This window comes from Argopecten irradians, chromosome 10, assembly GCF_041381155.1.
Source record: "Argopecten irradians isolate NY chromosome 10, Ai_NY, whole genome shotgun sequence".
Taxonomy (NCBI): domain Eukaryota; kingdom Metazoa; phylum Mollusca; class Bivalvia; order Pectinida; family Pectinidae; genus Argopecten; species Argopecten irradians.
Window position 1 is genome coordinate 1,965,028 of NC_091143.1, and position 21,953 is coordinate 1,986,980.

Sequence of the window (21,953 nt, forward strand, 5' to 3'; positions counted from 1 at the left end):
GGTCACTTATGAACATAACTAGGTTACTGATGAAACTAGTGAGTTCTCGAAACAAATGATGTAGGTCACTGTAAAATAACGAGGTTGTAAGGAAATTAATGATATCGCCAATCACACTCGCGAGGTTGCTAATGTTATGTTGAATTTTAAGTACACGATTGTCCAATATTGGAACATTTTCCTGACATCGTAGAAATAAAATCTTCCTACATTAATATTGGACAAGTAACTTTCACATAAATGCTAAATGATACAAAATGAAGGATTACAATAAATTCAGATCGTGTTCTTTATCAGTGACGAGAAATTCCTGTTTAGGTCTTTGACATTTGGCATCCTGTTATAATGGCAGTTTTCCCTGTTAGGATCATTAATCCTCCTCCAACGTAAAAACTCGCCTTTATCAGGTCTATCCTGGACCCATAAGTATCAAAAATGGCATCTGTGAACAAAGCAATTCAAGAAACAAAAATCATCAATCTATGTTAAACAAATGTAAAGACACATTTTCTGTCGGATTACAACGAATTTTCACCACACACACATTAAATAAAATTATATTAAGTATCTATTCTCTTATCATTGATTTATGTTTTCTCTTGCAGATATTCAAAGATATTTTTCATCAAGCGCATGTATATTTTTAATAATTCCAAATAACTAAACTTGTTGTGGAACATTATCTATTAAAAATAAAATTGTAGTTATCCCCCTTTAATTAATTATTAATATTATTATCACTATACTGTAACTAATTCAGTTTATTTGTATATATAAATATATATGTATTAATGAATTGCAGAATGAATTCATGTTTATACTTTAAAATATGATCTGGAGAGGACTTAAATAGGCGTAGCCTGATGTCCGATCCTATTGATGTACATAATATCAATTAAATATTGTTGAAATTGAATGTATATTTTTATATTTCCATTTGCTCGGGACTGACACTATATAACCTTACCAACAAAATACGGAATTTATGAGATAATAATTCTCCTATAACTCTCGTTGGTGTAGTGATATGTATAACATGTATTGTGACGTCGTTCTGAACGACAGAGATTGAACGACGTCATGACGTACATTGTAATGACGCAATGCGCATTTTTTGTGCGTACTTGCGTATTACCGGAATGAAAAACCCTAATTGATCTATATTCGCATTAATATTTTTAGTTATGTCTTTTAAACGTTGAATATCCTAAAGATAGAACATATTGTTTAAAATGTTGGAAGTGTACAGATGATTTATGTTTATTTCCATGGACTTATTTTTTTACCACGAATGACGTCGGAGGTACTTATGACGTCACAAGAAGAAGCTCCACTGACGGGGGCAGCGTGGAATTTGATTTGTTAATAACGATTACAGTGTGCATTACAGGTTGGCTTAAATATAACAGAAAACGGAAATATAAGCATTAAATTGGCTTCATGGGAGATTTATGGTCCTATAATTTTCCCAGGATTGAACGTCTTTCAGTTGGCATTCATAGCCATTATAAATGCCAACTGAACAGAGGCAAATTCCATGAAGCGCGCTAGCGCTTCATGATGGAGTTGCCTCTGTCCAGTTGGCATTTATATTGGCTATGAATGCCAACTGAAAGACGTTCAATTCTTATGTTTACATTTGGTTATAATTTTATGTTGAAATAACAATATATAATGAATTTATCATTCGTTATCGTCAAGGATGGAACACCCATTTGAACAGCCGTTTTCCGTGCTCGCCGGTACGACAAATGTGACTTCACAATGATAATGACGTCATAATAAGCGATTGAAGTTCATAGTCTATATGACTGCCAACTGCGTTTGGTAAGGTTACATAGTGGGACTGCAGTGAAGATGTAAATATAGGACCATAAATCCCTCAGGAAGGTAATTTGATGCTTGAAATATTGCTATTCATTCTACCGAATATAATTAGACATTTAACACACTTTACTACGAGGATAACTTGGTCTATCTTATGTACTATGCGACAGGTACGTATTATATACTTAATGATAGCTTCGTTTTTATTTATGTTGTGTTTTTATTGATTATTGATGGATTGATGTCTCACCTTGAACATGGATTAAAACTATTTCCGCGATTCCAGCTGCCAACCAGAGCGCTCCTTCAACAATACGGACATTCCTGTTACCGAACGTATCTGGTATGGTATTATCTATCAGTGAGGAGAATAGTCCTGGGGGATAAAGACAAGAAAATCATAACTAACCCGTCCTTCACACACCGACATGAATTATAACCAGGCGTTCCGGAAGGCAAAATATCGTCTGTTACGTCGACTACAAATGTTATTGATTCCATTGTAAATTCTGACTGGTTGCTATGGGCAAATATTATATCTATCAATACCTAATACAACTACTGGGCATGTAGAATATACATTCATCTGACAAAATCGACCTTTCCCTGGTTCCTTTACTCGTGCACAATAAAATGATCATTGTTATCGCACTAACCTTTGCAGAGACCAATGTAAGCTCCACATGAGGCTACTATGACGAAGGAGTTTGTAGTGGGGACTAAACAGACAGCCACACCCGACCAGATGTTGAGTACACCAAGAGTGATGAGGACGGTTTTGGTTTTCCAGCCTCTGCAACAACAGCATGACGCTAACAAACCCAGCCCGAACACTTCCCCCAGACCTGGATAGTTAGAGAGGATACCCTTCGCATTGCTGTTCGCACGATCGACTGTATCAATTAAGTCTTTGTAGCGATTAAGCACCAGTTGTTTTCCTGTCGAATAAAATAGAAAATTCAGACGAAAGTGTATTACTGGATTAGATAAACATAGTACGACCATTTAAGCATCAAGCTCTGCACAAATGAAGTCAACAGAAAATATTTTGGCCTCTGGACTAACGTGGAATATCACACTACTGGTCACCATTTCACAAGATATATGTTTAACATACAATGTTTATCTATACAAATTCAAATCTACCAACATTCTTCAAAAACTACAAATGTATAAGTGGGAAGACTATCAAATACGTAAAAAAATTCAATATGGAAAAACAATCAGAACAGAATACGAACTTACACAAACGATCCCATCACATGGCCTAAGTACATACAAAGAAACTTCATCACACTTATTTTATACATGTCTGGAACTTAAACTGATGTGAATACCATCAACAAGTTTACAGTAAGTGTAACAATTAACAAAGTCCCCTGACGTCAATTAGATTATCTAATCTATGGGAAGTTATTATTGCTTAGTTATGTTATCGTTGTATGAAGCATGAATAAATTCTGTTGATGTGTTCTCAAGTTATTGTCCGGAAACTAAAAACTTTGTGAAACAATCTATTTTTAATAAGAGAGACCTTTGTAGTTGACCTTTTAGCCCCAAATTCAATTCCAAGCTCTTTTGTCTCATATGCTATCATTGTATGAAGTTTGAACCAATTCCGATGTTCTCAATGATCGTCCAGAAACTTGTGAAATTTAGTAGCAGCGATCAATTCCAAGCTGGGTTTTTTAATATGCTACCATTTTGTGAAGTTTGATCAAAATCTGTTGACGAAGTTACCGTCTGGAAACTAAAATTTTGTAAAACAATCTACTTATATTAGCAGTGACCTTTGTAGTTGACCTTTTGACCCCGAATACAATCCAAAGCTATCTTTTCTCCTATGTTACCATTGTATAAAGTTTGAACAAATTCTGTTGATCTGTTCTCAAATTAATATGTGGAAACTAAATTTGGGAAACAAACTATTCTTTAGTAACAGTGACCTTTGTAGTCAACCTTTTGACCCCAAATTCAATTCCAAGCTGTATTTTCTCATAGGTTACCATTGTGTGAAGTTTGATAAAAATCATTTATTAGTTCTCAAGTTATCACCTAAAACCAAATCCGGACGAACGGACGGACGGACGGACGGACAGACAGACACTTTAGTCCCCTCCGGTTTCACCGACAGGGGACTAAAAAGCAGCAACAAATTATCAGTTCTATCATGATTACAGCCCGTATATCGAAAGCAAAATGATTATAAAATACGAAAACATTGATTAAAGTGATTATAAAATACGAAAACATTGATTAAAGTGATTATAAAATACGAAAACATTGATTAAAATGATTATAAAATACGAAAACATTGATTAAAATGATAATGTGACCTGGTGGGATGTGTTGCTTGGTGTCTTCAACTGTATGTTTCAGTGATATAGGACTTTAAAAAGGCAAGAGTTCCACTATACAAGAAGCCACATCACGAATATATCACAGTCTCCCAAAATACACATTACACTTCATACACGCTGTACATCGCATGCATGCCGGGAGGCCGTCCTTACACTACCCTAGCTGTTACTAGAACGTTAAATAATCATACAAACATATCACTCGGACATAGACAGCATAATTTGTTTACCAGATCCCTTTAAACAAGACAGAATGTAGGAAAACTTACATCATTAGAAAACGAACACTTTAATGCGTGTAGTATACATGTGTATGTGCTTGCATTATGGAATGAGAGGGTGGAACAAATTAAAATAATCTGATGTGAAAATGATCAGCGAATGGAGAAACATTAATTTGGAGGTATGTTTTATGCATAAATAAATTATATGTATTAAAAAGAATTTTTATCTTTTTGAATTTAAAATAAATCATAAGTTTTATATCATTTAGATATGCTTACCAAGTCGTTCCAAGAAGGCCAGAGCTAAAATTAGGTATAGCAACTTATCCTTTAAGAATTTCCAGTCCAGATTTTGTATGATACGACCGGCGAAACTTTCCCGACTGTCGGAGCACCTTAATTCTAACGGCGTCAGAGTGGTACAACAGAGAAAGGCGACACCTAACGGAATCAGTTGATACCGGAAGTTGTGTTCCCATTTAAACACTAGAGAATTATCTTCCATCAATCTTGTATGGAAGTAAAGAAAGAGCATTCCTTCGACACCAATAACCTGTCCCGATCTGACGATAGCAATGGCACAAAGCCGTTTCTTCGTGAAATATTCCAACGGAGGAACAACAGCAGTGAGGAAGAGGAACGTTGAACCAAGGCCTTAAAATAAAGGTTGACCCAGGATATCAAAATATACAGGAATGTATTATCTACAGAAAGAGGAAGGTTGACCCAGGATATTAAAATATACAGGAATGTATTATCTACAGAAAGAGGAAGGCGGGCCCAGGACATTAAAATATACAGGAATGTATTATCTACAGAAAGAGGAAGGCGGACCAAGGACATTAAAATATATAGGAATGTATTACAGAAGGAGGAAGGCGGACCAAGGACATTATAATATATAGTAATGTATTACAGAAGGAGGAAGGCGGACCAAGGACATTATAATATATAGGAATGTATTACAGCAGGAGGAAGGCGGACCTAGGATATTATAAAATATAGGAATGTATTACAGAAGGAGGAAGGCGGATCCAGGACATTAAAATATATAGGAATGTATTACAGCAGGAGGAAGGCGGACCAAGGACATTATAATATATAGTAATGTATTACAGAAGGAGGAAGGCGGACCAAGGACATTATAATATACAGGAATGTATTATCTACAGAAAGAGGAAGGCGGACCAAGGACATTAAAATATATAGTAATGTATTACAGAAGGAGGAAGGCGGACCAAGGACATTAGAAATATATAGGCGGCCAGACATAAAATATAAGAATGTATTACAGAAGGAGGAAGGCGGACCAAGGACATTAAAATATATAGTAATGTATTACAGAAGGAGGAAGGCGGACCAAGGACATTATAATATATAGGAATGTATTACAGAAGGAGGAAGGCGGACCCAGGACATTATAATATATAGGAATGTATTACAGAAGGAGGAAGGCGGACCCAGGACATTATAATATATAGCAATGTATTACAGCATGAAAAAGTAGACCTAGGATATTATAAAATATAGGAATGTATTACAGAAGGAGGAAGGCGGGCCCAGGACATTAAAATATATAGGAATGTATTACAGAAGGAGGAAGGCGGACCCAGGACATTAAAATATATAGGAATGTATTACAGAAGGAGGAAGGCGGACCCAGGACATTAAAATATATAGGAATGTATTACAGAAGGAGGAAGGCGGATCCAGGACATTAAAATATATAGGAATGTATTACAGCAGGAGGAAGGCGGACCAAGGACATTAAAATATATAGGAATGTATTACAGAAGGAGGAAGGCGGACCCTGGACATTATAATATATAGGAATGTATTACAGAAGGAGGAAGGCGGGCCCAGGACATTAAATATATATAGCAATGTTTACAGAAGGAGGAAGGCGGGCCCAGGACATTAAAATATATAGCAATGTATTACAGAAGGAAAAATTAGACCTAGGATATTATAAAATATAGGAATGTATTAGGACATAAATATATAGTAATTATTACAGAAGGAGGAAGGCGGGCCCAGGACATTAAAATATATAGGAATGTATTACAGAAGGAGGAAGGCGGACCCAGGACATTAAAATATATAGGAATGTATTACAGAAGGAGGAAGGCGGATCCAGGACATTAAAATATATAGGAATGTATTACAGAAGGAGGAAGGCGGACCAAGGACATTAAAATATATAGGAATGTATTACAGAAGGAGGAAGGCGGGCCCAGGACATTAAAATATATATAGCAATGTTTACAGAAGGAGGAAGGCGGGCCCAGGACATTAAAATATATCGGAATATATTACAGAAGGAGGTAGGCGGGCCCAGGACATTAAAATATATATAGGAATGTATTACAGAAGGAGGAAGGCGGGCCCAGGACATTAAAATATATAGGAATGTATTACAGAAGGAGGAAGGCGGACCAAGGACATTAAAATATATAGGAATGTATTACAGAAGGAGGAAGGCGGGCCCAGGACATTAAAATATATAGGAATGTATTACAGAAGGAGGAAGGCGGGCCAAGGACATTAAAATATATAGGAATGTATTACAGAAGGAGGAAGGCGGGCCCAGGACATTAAAATATATATAGCAATGTTTACAGAAGGAGGAAGGCGGGCCCAGGACATTAAAATATATCGGAATATATTACAGAAGGAGGTAGGCGGGCCCAGGACATTAAAATATATATAGGAATGTATTACAGAAGGAGGAAGGCGGGCCCAGGGCATTAAAATATATAGCAATATATTACAGAAGGAGGAAGGCTGACCCAGGACATTAAAATATATAGGAACGTATTGCAGTAGGAGGAAGGCGGACCAATGACATTAAGATATATAGCAATGTATTACAGAAGGAGGAAGGCGGATCCAGGACATTAAACTATATAGCAATATATTACAGAAGGAGGAAGGCGGACCCAGGACATTAAAATATATAGCAATATATTACAGAAGGAGGAAGGCGGACCAAGGACATTAAAATATATAGCAATGTATTACAGTAGGAGGAAGGCGGACCAAGGACATTATAATATATAGGAATGTATTACAGCAGGAGGAAGGCGGACCAAGGACATTAAAATATATAGGAATGTATTACAGCAAGAAGGCGGACCAAGGACATTAAAATATATAGGAATGTATTACAGCAAGAGGAAGGCGGACCAAGGACATTAAAATATATAGCAATAAGACACGTACAATGTATCAATACAAATCATATCCGAGTCACTTTTTTACATTTTACGGACAAATATGTCGGCCCACGTCTGCATTACATATAATAAAAACATTCTGGTATAAATCATAAGTATGATAATTATAATATTTAACAATTAAAGGATTGTTAGATTGCATTTATTGGAGATATAAATGCAGTCTGGGTGATATATAGAATAGCGCCCGTTAGGGCGCTATGAATATTTATCTGCCACCCAGACTGCATTTATATATCCAATAAATGCAATCTAACAATCATTTAATTTTTATATTTACATTTTATTTTCTAGTTCAAAGTAAATCATAATTTAAATGCAAGTGAACATTTGAATTTCCCGCTTCAGCCATTTAACCTCAACAGCCAAGTTCAATGTGTTAAAAAATAGTCCCTATAAAAAATGAAACGATAACAAAACTTCAATATTTTTTAATAGCTATTCAGTTTACTTTCAATTATCCAGACATTTTAAAGATTTTTTTATAAGTTTCATAACCAAACTGGTTCATTCAAATTCAACTACAATGTCAATTTTCCAGCGCGGACTAACATGGTATTAGTAAACATGACTCACATCCATTCATGTAGATATTACTACACCAAGTCTAGGCTGCATTTATTGGCTCATAATGCAGATCACGATTATTATTAGAGTAATGGGAGTCGCTGTGGCAAAATGTAAATATAAAAAAATAAACACATCGTGTATTTACATAAAAGAAACTGAACAGAATGTGGGCGTTACCAGCTAGTCCCCCTATAAGGAATCCAGCGAGATCTCCTTGGTCTTTGGTGAGCCAGGAGGACACAAACAAACCGGCTCCATACATAACACACCCCAGCATCCCTACAACACGGTATCCCAGAGGCACCATCAGAATGGCTGCTAACACCACTGGAAAACAAGAAACACTATTTATACCATAACTATGCATGTTTCACAAATCATGTGATGAACTCCATAGTACATGTACCGGTACTTATAATTGGTTATCGTTTATGTTGACAGTGTGTCAACACCTGCAGCGACCTCCTTGGACCAATTCCTAGCTCTCTTGAATTTCCCTTTTAATTACCGTATATCCGAAAGTTGTTTAATCAAAGTATGACACAACAGAAGTCAGGCAGTGTATGGTGGTAAAAATAAGCTACCCTAATGTAGACGAGGAACGTTGATAGAAAGTTAAGGGATAAATAAGTTCTCCAACACTATAAGGTTCGTCTAAAGTCTTGTTAGATAATTTCAAAAGTTTGAAAATTATCTAACGAGAGTTTGATAAATATGATAACTTCACTATCGTGTTTTGGAAGCTCTATTTACTCAAATACATTAATTCCTATTTTATTTTCAAGTTTATCCACTTCCACATTAACAAATACTTTTTCCAAATACATATATATGTACTCGAGAACGAATCCTTAAAATCAGCGAATCACTGAAACAAATGATAGTACAAAGGATCTAGTCAGTTGGAAATTATACAGACCTCCTAGTCGTCGTATGACATAAAATGCGTAATATATGTCATACGTTTTAGTAGCCCCGAATTCATCTCTGATGTCATGTGGCAAATAGAACAAGTTCACCGCGACAGCATGGCACATGTTAATGATGAAGCAGGCTAGGACGATCGCCCACGCCCTACACCCTCCGTCCGGCGGGCTGGTGACCGACCGTCTGGACGTCTGCAGATCTGTAATCCGGACTGTCGGCTGCACAGGTGAAATAAATATTGCATACCTTACTAACTTATGGGGAATCTATGAGCTGTTTGAGTCGTGAATAAAACAGGCATAATTTAATTTGAAATGTTCTTGCAATTAGATAGTTTTCTTTCTCTCAGATATACAGTACGTATAACAGGAGGTCATTACTACATATGTGACTGCAAACTAACTAACGTTCGTCACAATCGTGATCATTTTTTGTTTTATTTTATTGGAAAGTATATTATACCGATCCGTGAATCGTCACAGTTGGTACTCGCGAAAGAACGTTGGTTGACAGTAATCAAAATTAGGACAGTTTTATATACGGGTATAGAATCCGTTTTAGTCTCACGTCTCCTTTAAATAAAATGATTGGCAAAAGAATAATAAAGTCTCACAAGAACCAAACGTCTCATCCAATTAATCAATGTCAGTCTTAAAACATCGATAAATATAGCTCTATAATTTACAATAAAAAAATGTCTCGATCTTTTTCTTGAATATGAGTCACAATGATTTTGGAACTAAGATTATAAGAATACCAGTCAGAGTTGTCTGTCGGTTATTGCCATTGAAGTAGTGTAAGGTTACTATATGTGAGTATGTTTTTAAATTTTTTGTTTGTTTTTGTTAATCTATCTATTCGCCTAGGCAACAAATTTAAGCTTTGTTAGTGTTGTTCGTTATGAAATCATGAAGACAATTATAGGCCATTGTGCTATTTGGCTGGACAATTCTTACCAACAAAATTCAAACTAGTTCACTAGGGACAATATACAACGCTTACTATAACCCTGTACATCATACATGTCATTAAAATTCTCTATCATATGTCGACTTTGAGGTCTCTCAGGTCGTTTTTAAATAATCTGCTTCTTATTTACTTTTTTCTAGCCCTGCTTATGTAAAATATCAAGAAAAGAATTTCATTATCTTTCAATGGAAAAAATAACTGTCAAACTTGTTTGTATAACATTGAAAACAATACTAAGATATCTAATAGTTTTACCGCAATAGTTTTACCGCAAAACTTACCTGCGTGGTAGATTGTGTTGCTGGGTGGTTGCCTAGGGAAACCACCTGAGGATTGTCATACTGAAATGCGTCATTGATATGTCCTAAATTTTCCATGTTCGTTTGTTCTGTCTTTCCTTGTGTCCGCTGACGTACCTCTCCCTGAATAGATTGTCCATTGTCACGCTGGGTAGGTTGTCCATTGTCATGCTGGGTAGATTGTCCATTGTCATGCTGGGTAGGTTGTCCATTGTCATGCTGGGTAGATTGTCCATTGTCAAGCTGGGTAGATTGTCCATTGTCACGCTGGGTAGGTTGTCCATTGTCATGCTGGGTAGATTGTCCATTGTCAAGCTGGGTAGATTGTCCATTGTCACGCTGGGTAGGTTGTCCATTGTCATGCTGGGTAGATTGTCCATTGTCAAGTTGGGTAGGTTGTCCATTGTCATGCTGGATAGGTTGTTCTATGTTTTCCTGTTTTTCATCTCCCTGGGTTAGTTGTCCTTTTTCTTCCATAGTGGGTTGTTCCTTTTCTCCTTGGGTAGATCGGTCTATATTTTCCTGGATGGATTGTCCTTTGTGTCTCTGAATTGGCTGTCTTTCACCTCCCTGAATTGGCTGTCTTTCACCTCCCTGAATTGGCTGTCTTTCACCTCCCTGAATTGGCTGTCTTTCACCTCCCTGAATTGGCTGTCTTTCACCTCCCTGAATTGGCTGTCTTTCACCTCCCTGAATTGGCTGTCTTTCACCTCCCTGAATTGGCTGTCTTTCACCTCCCTGAATTGGCCGTCTTTCATCTCCCTGTATTTTCTGTCTTTCATCTCTCTGGGTAAATTGTCCATTTCCTTCAATTGTTGGTTGTTCATGTTCTCCCTGGTTAGATTGTTCTATAATGTCCTGGATGGATTGTCCTTTGTGTTCCTGGCTTGGCTCTACATTGTGTCTCTGAATTGGCTGTCTATTACGTCCATGGATTGGCTGTCTTTCATCTGCATATATTAGTGGTCCTTTTTCTCCAATGATGTTTTGTTCCTTTTGTACCTGGGGAGGTTTTATGCTTTTATTTTCGATGATTGATTGTCCATTATCTGCCTTGGTAGGATGTCCATTATCTGCCTTGGTAGGTTGTTCAGTATCTGCCTTGGTAGACTGTCTATTATCTGCCTTGGTAGGATGTTCATTATCTCCCTTAGTAGGCTGTCCATTATTTCCCTTGGTAGGATGTCCATTATCTCCTTTGGTCGTCTGTGTATTATCACCCTTGGTAGGCTGTCCATTATCTCCCTTGGTAGGCTGTCCATTATTTTCCGTAGTTGGCTGTCCATTTTCTCCCTTGGTCGTCTGTCTATTAACTCCCTTGGTAGGCTGTCCATTATCTCCCTTGTTAGGCTGTCCATTATCTCCCTTGTTAGGCTGCCCATTATCTCCCTTGGTAGACTGTCCATTATATCTTTTGTTTGGCTGACCATTGTCTTCCTTGGTAGGCTGTCCATTATCTCCCTTGGTAGGCTGTCCATTATTTTCCGTAGTTGGCTGTCCATTTTCTCCCTTGGTCGTCTGTCTATTAACTCCCTTGGTAGGCTGTCCATTATCTCCCTTGTTAGGCTGCCCATTATCTCCCTTGGTAGACTGTCCATTATATCTTTTGTTTGGCTGACCATTGTCTTCCTTGGTAGGCTGTTCATTATTTCCCTTGGTAGACTGTCCATTATCTCCCTTGGTAGGCTGTCCATTATATCTTTTGTTTGGCTGACTATTGTCTTCCTTGGTAGGCTGTCCATTATCTCCCTTGTTAGGCTGCCCATTATCTCCCTTGGTAGACTGTCCATTATATCTTTTGGTTGGCTGACCATTGTCTCCCTTGTTTGGCTGTCCATTATCTCCCTTGGTAGGCTGTCCATTATTTTCCGTAGTTGGCTGTCCATTTTCTCCCTTGGTCGTCTGTCTATTAACTCCCTTGGTAGGCTGTCCATTATCTCCCTTGTTAGGCTGCCCATTATCTCCCTTGGTAGACTGTCCATTATATCTTTTGTTTGGCTGACCATTGTCTTCCTTGGTAGGCTGTTCATTATTTCCCTTGGTAGACTGTCCATTATCTCCCTTGGTAGGCTGTCCATTATATCTTTTGTTTGGCTGACCATTGTCTTCCTTGGTAGGCTGTTTAATATTTCCCTTGGTAGGCTGTTCATTATCTCCGTTGTTAGGCTGTCCATTATTTTCCTTGGTAGACTGTCCATTATCTCCCTTGTTTGGCTGTCCATTATCTCCCTTGTTAGGCTGTTCTTTATCCCCCCGAGTCGGTTGTCCTATATCTATATAGATGGGCCGTCCTTTGTATCCCAGGGTGTGTTGTACATTATCTTCCCGATTTATTTGTTTTACATCTCCCTGGGTTGGTTGTATCATATCTCCCTGGTTGGCTTGTCTCCTATCTCCCTGGGCGAGTTTCCCTTTATCCCCATGGGTGGTGTTTTCTTTTTCTCCCTTCATCCTTCAGTATTCAAATGAGCGTTTGTCTCAATGGATAAATCACTTTGTTAAATTCCGATTTATATATATTTTTATATTTGACTCTGGTAAAACCCAGCCATAAATTGTATTTGAATAACTGATCAAGAGCAATTCATTCTTTAAACACACACTTTTCACAACTGACATAGTATAGGCATTAATAATAAACGGCTAGGTTATAAAACAATAAAATAGTTTTATTCTTGGTAACTGATGTTTTATTGAAAGTTGGTGTTCAAGCTAATGTTAAAAATCCCATAGAAACTGCCCACAGTCCAATTTTCTTAAACTTATATCAAATGTACTTTGAGTTGTCTCTTTAAAATAACACTACTTTTTCATTTTGTGATTTTAAAAAGGCCCAAAGGGCCTGAATTCTTTGTATTCATTATTATTAAAACTACATGCACAAACATTCCAAAATAGGTTAGCCTTTGTTAAATATTCTGCATTTTCCGTTGGGTGGATTGTATCATATTTCCCTGGGTGGGTTGTCTTATATCTCCCTGGGTGGGTTGTCTCATATCTCCCTGGGTGGGTTGTCTCATATCTCCCTGGGTGGGTTGTCTTATATCTCCCTGGGTGGGTTGTCTCATATCTCCCTGGGTGGGTTGTCTTATATCTCCCTGGGTGGGTTGTATATCTCCCTGGGTGGGTTGTCTTATATCTCCCTGGGTGGGTTGTCTTATATCTCCCTGGGTGGGTTGTCTTATATCTCCCTGGGTGGGTTGTCTTATATCTCCCTGGGTGGGTTGTCTCATATCTCCCTGGGTGGGTTGTCTTATATCTCCCTGGGTGGGTTGTCTCATATCTCCCTGGGTGGGTTGTCTGATATCTCCCTGGGTGGGTTGTCTCATATCTCCCTGGGTGGGTTGTCTCATATCTCCCTGGGTGGGTTGTCTGATATCTCCCTGGGTGGGTTGTCTCATATCTCCCTGGGTGGGTTGTCTTATATCTCCCTGGGTGGGTTGTCTTATATCTCCCTGGGTGGGTTGTCTTATATCTCCCTGGGTGGGTTGTCTTATATCTCCCTGGGTGGGTTGTCTTATATCTCCCTGGGTGGGTTGTCTTATATCTCCCTGGGTGGGTTGTCTTATATCTCCCTGGGTGGGTTGTCTCATATCTCCCTGGGTGGGTTGTCTCATATCTCCCTGGGTGGGTTGTCTTATATCTCCCTGGGTGTATCATATCTCCCTGGGTGGGTTGTCTCATATCTCCCTGGGTGGGTTGTCTTATATCTCCCTGGGTGGGTTGTCTCATATCTCCCTGGGTGGGTTGTCTCATATCTCCCTGGGTGGGTTGTCTTATATCTCCCTGGGTGGGTTGTCTTATATCTCCCTGGGTGGGTTGTCTCATATCTCCCTGTCTCTCTGGGTGGGTTGTCTCATATCTCCCTGGGTGGGTTGTCTTATATCTCCCTGGGTGGGTTGTCTCATATCTCCCTGGGTGGGTTGTCTTATATCTCCCTGGGTGGGTTGTCTTATATCTCCCTGGGTGGGTTGTCTCATATCTCCCTGGGTGGGTTGTCTTATATCTCCCTGGGTGGGTTGTCTCATATCTCCCTGGGTGGGTTGTCTTATATCTCCCTGGGTGGGTTGTATCATATCTCCCTGGGTGGGTTGTCTTATATCTCCCTGGGTGGGTTGTCTTATATCTCCCTGGGTGGGTTGTCTTATATCTCCCTGGGTGGGTTGTCTCATATCTCCCTGGGTGGGTTGTCTTATATCTCCCTGGGTGGGTTGTCTCATATCTCCCTGGGTGGGTTGTCTTATATCTCCCTGGGTGGGTTGTCTCATATCTCCCTGGGTGGGTTGTCTCATATCTCCCTGGGTGGGTTGTCTTATATCTCCCTGGGTGGGTTGTCTCATATCTCCCTGGGTGGGTTGTCTCATATCTCCCTGGGTGGGTTGTCTCATATCTCCCTGGGTGGGTTGTCTTATATCTCCCTGGGTGGGTTGTCTTATATCTCCCTGGGTGGGTTGTCTCATATCTCCCTGGGTGGGTTGTCTCATATCTTCCTGGGTGGGTTGTCTCATATCTCCCTGGGTGGGTTGTCTTATATCTCCCTGGGTGGGTTGTCTCATATCTCCCTGGGTGGGTTGTCTCATATCTCCCTGGGTGGGTTGTCTCATATCTCCCTGGGTGGGTTGTATCATATCTCCCTGGGTGGGTTGTATCATATCTCCCTGGGTGGGTTGTCTTATATCTCCCTGGGTGGATTGTATCATATTTCCCTGGGTGGGTTGTCTTATATCTCCCTGGGTGGGTTGTCTCTCATATCTCCCTGGGTGGGTTGTCTCATATCTCCCTGGGTGGGTTGTCTCATATCTCCCTGGGTGGGTTGTCTCATATCTCCCTGGGTGGGTTGTCTTATATCTCCCTGGGTGGGTTGTCTCATATCTCCCTGGGTGGGTTGTCTTATATCTCCCTGGGTGGGTTGTCTTATATCTCCCTGGGTGGGTTGTAAATCATATCTCCCTGGGTGGGTTGTCTTATATCTCCCTGGGTGGGTTGGTCTCATATCTCCCTGGGTGGGTTGTCTTATATCTCCCTGGGTGGGTTGTCTCATATCTCCCTGGGTGGGTTGTCTTATATCTCCCTGGGTGGGTTGTCTATATCTCCCTGGGTGGGTTGTCTTATATCTCCCTGGGTGGGTTGTCTCATATCTCCCTGGTGGGTTGTCTTCATATCTCCCTGGGTGGGTTTTCTTATATCTCCCTGGGGGTTGTTAATTCTGGGTGGTTGTCTTATATCTCCCTGGGTGGGTTGTCTTATATCTCCCTGGGTGGGTTGTCTCATATCTCCCTGGGTGGGTTGTCTCATATCTCCCTGGGTGGGTTGTCTTATATCTCCCTGGGTGGGTTGTCTCATATCTCCCTGGGTGGGTTGTCTTATATCTCCCTGGGTGGGTTGTCTCATATCTCCCTGGGTGGGTTGTCTCATATCTCCCTGGGTGGGTTGTATCATATTTCCCTGGGTGGGTTGTCTCATATCTCCCTGGGTGGGTTGTCTTATATCTCCCTGGGTGGGTTGTCTCATATCCCCCTGGGTGGGTTGTATCATATTTCCCTGGGTGGGTTGTTTTATATCTCCCTGGGTGGGTTGTATATTCGGTGGTGTATATATCTCCCTGGGTGGGTTGTCTTATATCTCCCTGGGTGGGTTGTCTTATATCTCCCTGGGTGGGTTGTCTATATATTCCCTGGGTGGGTTGTCTTATATCTCCCTGGGTGGGTTGTCTTATATCTCCCTGGGTGGGTTGTCTCATATCTCCCTGGGTGGGTTGTCTTATATCTCCCTGGGTGGGTTGTATCATATCTCCCTGGGTGGGTTGTATCATATCTCCCTGGGTGGGTTGTCTTATATCTCCCTGGGTGGGTTGTCTTATATCTCCCTGGGTGGGTTGTATCATATCTCCCTGGTGGGTTGGTATATATCTCCCTGGGTGGGTTGTCTTATATCTCCCTGGGTGGGTTGTCTTATATCTCCCTGGGTGGGTTGTATTATATCTCCCTGGGTGGGTTGTCTATATATCTCCCTGGGTGGGTTGTCTTATATCTCCCTGGGTGGGTTGTCTCATATCTCCCTGGGTGGGTTGTCTCATATCTCCCTGGGTGGGTTGTCTTCATATCCCTGGGTGGGTTGTCTTATATCTCCCTGGGTGGGTTGTATCATATCTCCCTGGGTGGGTTGTCTTATATCTCCCTGGGTGGGTTGTCTTATATCTCCCTGGGTGGGTTGTCTCATATCTTCCTGGGTGGGTTGTCTCATATCTCCCTGGGTGGGTTGTATCATATCTCCCTGGGTGGGTTGTATCATATCTCCCTGGGTGGGTTGTCTTATATCTCCCTGGGTGGGTTGTATCATATCTCCCTGGGTGGGTTGTCTTATATCTCCCTGGGTGGGTTGTCTCTATATCTTCCCTGGGTGGTTGTATCATATATCTCCCTGGGTGGGTTGTATCATATCTCCCTGGGTGGGTTGTCTCATATCTCCCTGGGTGGGTTGTCTTATATCTCCCTGGGTGGGTTGTATCATATCCCTGTCTCCCTGGGTGGGTTGTATCATATCTCCCTGGGTGGGTTGTCTTATATCTTCCTGGGTGGGTTGTATCATATCTCCCTGGGTGGGTTGTCTTATATCTCCCTGGGTGGGTTGTCTCATATCTCCCTGGGTGGGTTGTCTTATATCTCCCTGGGTGGGTTGTCTTATATCTCCTGGGTGGATTGTATCATATCTCCCTGGGTGGGTTGTCTTATATCTCCCTGGGTGGGTTGTCTTATATCTCCCTGGGTGGGTTGTCTCATATCTCCCTGGGTGGGTTGTCTCATATCTCCCTGGGTGGGTTGTCTCATATCTCCCTGGGTGGGTTGTCTTATATCTCCCTGGGTGGGTTGTATCATATTTCCCTGGGTGGGTTGTCTTATATCTCCCTGGGTGGGTTGTCTCATATCTCCCTGGGTGGGTTGTCTCATATCTTCCTGGGTTGGTTGTATCATATTCCCTGGGTGGGTTGTATCATATCTCACCATGGGTTGGTTGTCCTATATCTTCCTGGGTGGGTTGTATCATATCTTCCTGGGTGGGTTGTATCATATCTCCCTGGGTGGGTTGTCTCATATCTTCCTGGGTGGGTTGTCTTATATCTCCCTGGGTGGGTTGTATCATATCTCCCTGGGTGGGTTGTATATCTCCCTGGATGAGTTGCCTCATATCTTCCTGGTTTGGTTGTATCATATCTCCTGGGTGGTTTGTATCATATCTCCCTGGGTGGGTTGTATCATATCTCCCTGGGTGGGTTGTATATATCTCCCTGGGGTGTTCAACCTGGGTGGGTTGTATCATATCTCCCTGGGTGGGTTGTCTCATATCTCCTGGGTGGGTTGTCTTATATCTCCCTGGGTGGGTTGTATCATATCTCTCTCCTGGGTGGGTTGTTTATATCTCCCTGGGTGGGTTGTATATATCTCTCCCTGGGTGGGTTGTTATCATATCTCCCTGTTCATATCTCCCTGGGTGGGTTGTATCATATCTCTCTGGGTGGGTTGTATCATATCTCTCTGGTTGGGTTGTCTCTATCTCCCTGGGTGAGTTGTCTCATATCTCCCTGGGTGGGTTGTCTATCTTCCTGGGTTGGTTGTCTTATATCTCCCTGGGTGGGTTGTCTTATATCTCCCTGGGTGGGTTGTCTCGTTCCTCTAGTGTGGGTTGTCTCTTATCTGCCTGGGTGGGTTGTCTCATAATATCTCCCTTGGGTTGCCTCATATCTCCCTGGGTGGGGTTGTATATATCTCCCTGTCTCCCTGGGTGGGTTGTATATCTCCCTGGGTGGGTTGTCTCATATCTCCCTGGGTGGGATTGTATCATATCTCCCTTGGTGGTGGGTTGTATCATATCTCCCTGGGTGGGTTGTCTCGTTCCTCTATATGGTGGGTTGTATCATATCTCCCTGGGTGGGTTGTATATCTCCCTGGGTGAGTCGATATCTCCCTGGGTGAGTTGTATATCTCCTGGGTGGGTTGTATATCCCTGGGTGGGTTGTATATCTCCCTGGGTGGGTTGTATATCTCCTTGGGTGGTTGTCTGGGTGTTTTCATAACTCCTGGGTGGGTTGTCTTATATCTCCCTGGGTGGGTTGTCTTATATCCCCCTGGGTGGGTTGTCTCATATCTCCCTGGGTGGGTTGTCTTATATCTCCCTGGGTGGGTTGTATCATATCTCCCTGGGTGGGTTGTCTATATATCTCCCTGGGTGGGTTGTCTATCATATCTCCCTGGGTGGGTTGTCTTTTCTCCTGGTGGTTTTATATCTCCCTGGGTGGGTTGTCTTATATCTCCCTGGGTGGGTTGTCTTATATCCCCCTGGGTGGATTGTATCATATCTCCCTGGGTGGGTTGTCTTATATCTCCCTGGGTGGGTTGTCTCATATCTCCCTGGGTGGGTTGTCTCATATCTCCCTGGGTGGGTTGTCTTATATCTCCCTGGGTGGGTTGTCTCATATCTTCCCTGGGTGGGTTGTCTTATATCTCCCTGGGTGGGATTGTCTTCATATTTCCCTGAGTGGGTTGTCTTATATCTCCCTGGGTGGGTTGTCTTATATCTCCCTGGGTGGGTTGTCTCATATCTTCCTGGGTTGGTTGTATCATATTTCCCTAGGTGGGTTGTATCATATCTCCCTGGGTTGGTTGTCCTATATCTGCCTGGGTTGGTTGTATCATATCTCCCTGGGTGGGTTGTATCATATCTCCCTGGGTGGGTTGTCTCATATCTTCCTGGGTGAATTGTATTATATTTCCCTGGGTGGGTTGTCTCATATCTTCCTGGGTGGGTTGTCTTATATCTCCCTGGGTGGGTTGTATCATATCTCCCTGGGTGGGTTGTATCATATCTCCCTGTTCCCTGGGTGGGTTGTATATCTCCCTGGATGAGTTGCCTCATATCTTCCTGGTTTGGTTGTATCATATCTCTCTGGGTGGTTTGTATCATATCTCCCTGGGTGGGTTGTATCATATCTCCCTGGGTGGGTTGTCTTATATCTTCCTGGTTGGGTTGTATCATATCTCCCTGTCTCTCTGGGTGGGTTGTATCATATCTCCCTGGATGAGTTGCCTTATATCTTCCTGGTTGGGTTGTATCATATCTCCCTGGGTGGGTTGTCTCATATCTTCCTGGGTGGGTTGTCTTATATCTCCCTGGGTGGGTTGTATCATATCTCCCTGGGTGGGTTGTATCATATCTCCCTGGGTGGGTTGTCTTATATCTCCCTGGGTGGGTTGTATCATATCTCCCTGTCTCCCTGGGTGGGTTGTATATCTCCCTGGATGAGTTGCCTTATATCTTTCTGGTTGGGTCGTTTCATATCTCCCTGGGTGGGTTGTATCATATCTCTCTGGGTGGGTTGTATCATATCTCTCTGGTTGGGTTGTCTCCTATCTCCCTGGGTGAGTTGTCTCATATCTCCCTGGGTGGGTTGTCTATCTTCCTGGGTTGGTTGTCTTATATCTCCCTGGGTGGGTTGTCTTATATCTCCCTGGGTGGGTTGTCTCGTTCCTCTATGTGTGGGTTGTCTCTTATCTGCCTTGGTGGGTTGTCTCATAATATCTCCCTTGGTGGGTTGCCTCATATCTCCCTGGGTGGGTTGTATCATATCTCCCTGTCTCCCTGGGTGGGTTGTATATCTCCCTGGATGGGTTGTCTCATATCGCCCTGGGTGGATTGTATCATATCTCCCTTGGTGGGTTGTATCATATCTCCCTGGGTGGGTTGTCTCGTTCCTCTATATGTGGGTTGTATCATATCTCCCTGGGTGGGTTGTATATCTCCCTGGGTGAGTCGATATCACCCTGGGTGAGTTGTATATCTCCCTGGGTGGGTTGTATATCTCCCTGGGTGGGTTGTATATCTCCCTGGGTGGGTTGTATATCTCCTTGGGTGGGTTGTCTCATAACTGCCTGGGTGGGTTGTCTCATAATATCTCCCTGAGTGGATTGTCTCATATCTCCTTGTGTGGGTTGTAAATCATATTTCCCTGAGTGGATTGTCTCATATCTCCTTGGGTGGGTTGTAAATCATATTTCCCTGGGTGGGTTGTATTATATCTCCCTGGGTGGGCCTCTGTTTGGTTGAAATTGAAATAATATAAGATATAAGTGAAAACTAGTACATGTGGGTTATGGGGTATGCCAAATGAGATAGTAACAGTTTTAAATAAATTGTTGTCATTTTAACGAAATAAAGGTCCCCTAATTGGTCAAAATAAAGATTGTAGTCTTTGTCGTGCTGGCGTTATTTTTAGATTAAACATATTTTATTGAAAATCAAATCTAACTCTGTTTCCCTCTTTAATTCTTTTTAATTTAATTCAAAATAGTTTTTGTAGAGGGATGAATAATATTAATTTGTATCTTTTGAGTTTGAGTTGCTGACGAAAATATATTTCTTTCCAATGATTATTTAAATAAATTATTATTTTTGATATCAAAAAAGAAACTTTTTGTTTCACCCAAGAGCATATCTAGTTGTTAAGTGTTTTTGTACTGTTGTTGAAATTGCAAGAATAAAAATGCACTAATTTTATAGTATACACGTTAATTTTACACAACTCTATCACTAATTGTGGTTTTATTATGATGTCTATGATTAATTTGGAATTTACAGTCATCTAGGTTTTTTTTTTTTTTTTTTTTTTAGAAAACTCTCCTTGCTACATTTCAGCTTATGAAATGCTATTTTCCCGGATTTCAATTTTTTTTTTTAAATATCTGTCATAAGAATATAATTACAGCATGTTTTCAAATGGTTTTAAAGTGTGAACAAAATCGATAACATGCCAAATTTTTCGAACAAACCCAATATCCTCATTTTTTTATCCTGCTAAAAAATTAATTTTTTTATTGCTTGAAAATCAATTTGTAGTAAAAAATAATTAGTAAATATTATTATAAATGGGAATAGTATAAGGAATAGATTATTTTTATTAACAAAAATTATCTAAAAATATGTTCAAAAAGTGAACACAAGGGGTCCCCTTGCCACATACCAAAGGTATTGTTTAAAAAAATAGATAAAAAGTACAGATAAAGTAGTTATATACCTAGACCTTTAACACTGCAAAATTTGGGGGGGAGGGGGGGGGGGATCGGAGCGCGTGGGTGGATTTTACAACCCCACCATTACCTAACAAAATATAGATCTACAATATGTGAGCAGATAAATACTTCGTACGTCAATATACAGACGGGTACAAAATCAGTGATTCATCTTTTAAATATCGGATGCAAATCAGATAATCTTTGATAAAACTTTTGATAGTTACATCTATAATTAAAATATTTTGATATGAATAGAAATTACATCAGAGCAGATATGATACGATGTGGAAAGGGTCTAACGAAACTTCTGCATTAAATGGTGAAAACTAGCCTTTGTTATTTCCGTCTCATGATGTTTGTCTTTCTCCTCATGCTTCACTCTCTCATTTGACTTCCCTAATTTCAACCTGTTGTTTTTCCTATAGAAATTCAATATGTTAAGTTGTGAAAATAACTGAAAATAAATATGTAACAATAT

General features: G+C 40.8%; 2 protein-coding genes across 2 annotated transcripts; both read right to left on the reverse strand.

Moving 5' to 3' along the window:
- Positions 1 to 314: 314 nt before the first annotated feature.
- Positions 315 to 8,524, reverse strand: LOC138334030 (uncharacterized). Its single transcript, XM_069282747.1, has 5 exons — positions 8,395 to 8,524; positions 4,691 to 5,065; positions 2,484 to 2,765; positions 2,078 to 2,203; positions 315 to 442 (listed from the first exon to the last, which is right to left on the reverse strand). Exons 1-5 carry the CDS (start codon positions 8,522 to 8,524, stop codon positions 315 to 317), a joined length of 1,041 nt encoding a protein of 346 aa, XP_069138848.1.
- An 11-nt stretch (positions 8,525 to 8,535) lies between these two features.
- LOC138334031 (S-antigen protein-like) lies at positions 8,536 to 12,863 on the reverse strand. Its single transcript, XM_069282749.1, has 2 exons — positions 10,395 to 12,863; positions 8,536 to 8,544 (listed from the first exon to the last, which is right to left on the reverse strand). The coding sequence occupies exons 1-2, from the start codon at positions 12,861 to 12,863 to the stop codon at positions 8,536 to 8,538; spliced, it is 2,478 nt and encodes an 825-aa protein (XP_069138850.1).
- Positions 12,864 to 21,953: the final 9,090 nt, after the last annotated feature.

Coding starts and splice junctions, on each gene's coding strand:
- LOC138334030 (XM_069282747.1), bottom strand. CDS start 8,524: ATGGTGCCTCTGGGATACCGTGTTGTAGGGATGCTGGGGTGTGTTATG. Junction 2,766..4,690: donor GGCCTTCTTGGAACGACTTG/GTAAGCATATCT, acceptor TTTATTCGACAG/GAAAACAACTGGTGCTTAAT. Junction 443..2,077: donor AGTTTTAATCCATGTTCAAG/GTGAGACATCAA, acceptor CTTTGTTCACAG/ATGCCATTTTTGATACTTAT.
- LOC138334031 (XM_069282749.1), bottom strand. CDS start 12,863: ATGAAGGGAGAAAAAGAAAACACCACCCATGGGGATAAAGGGAAACTC.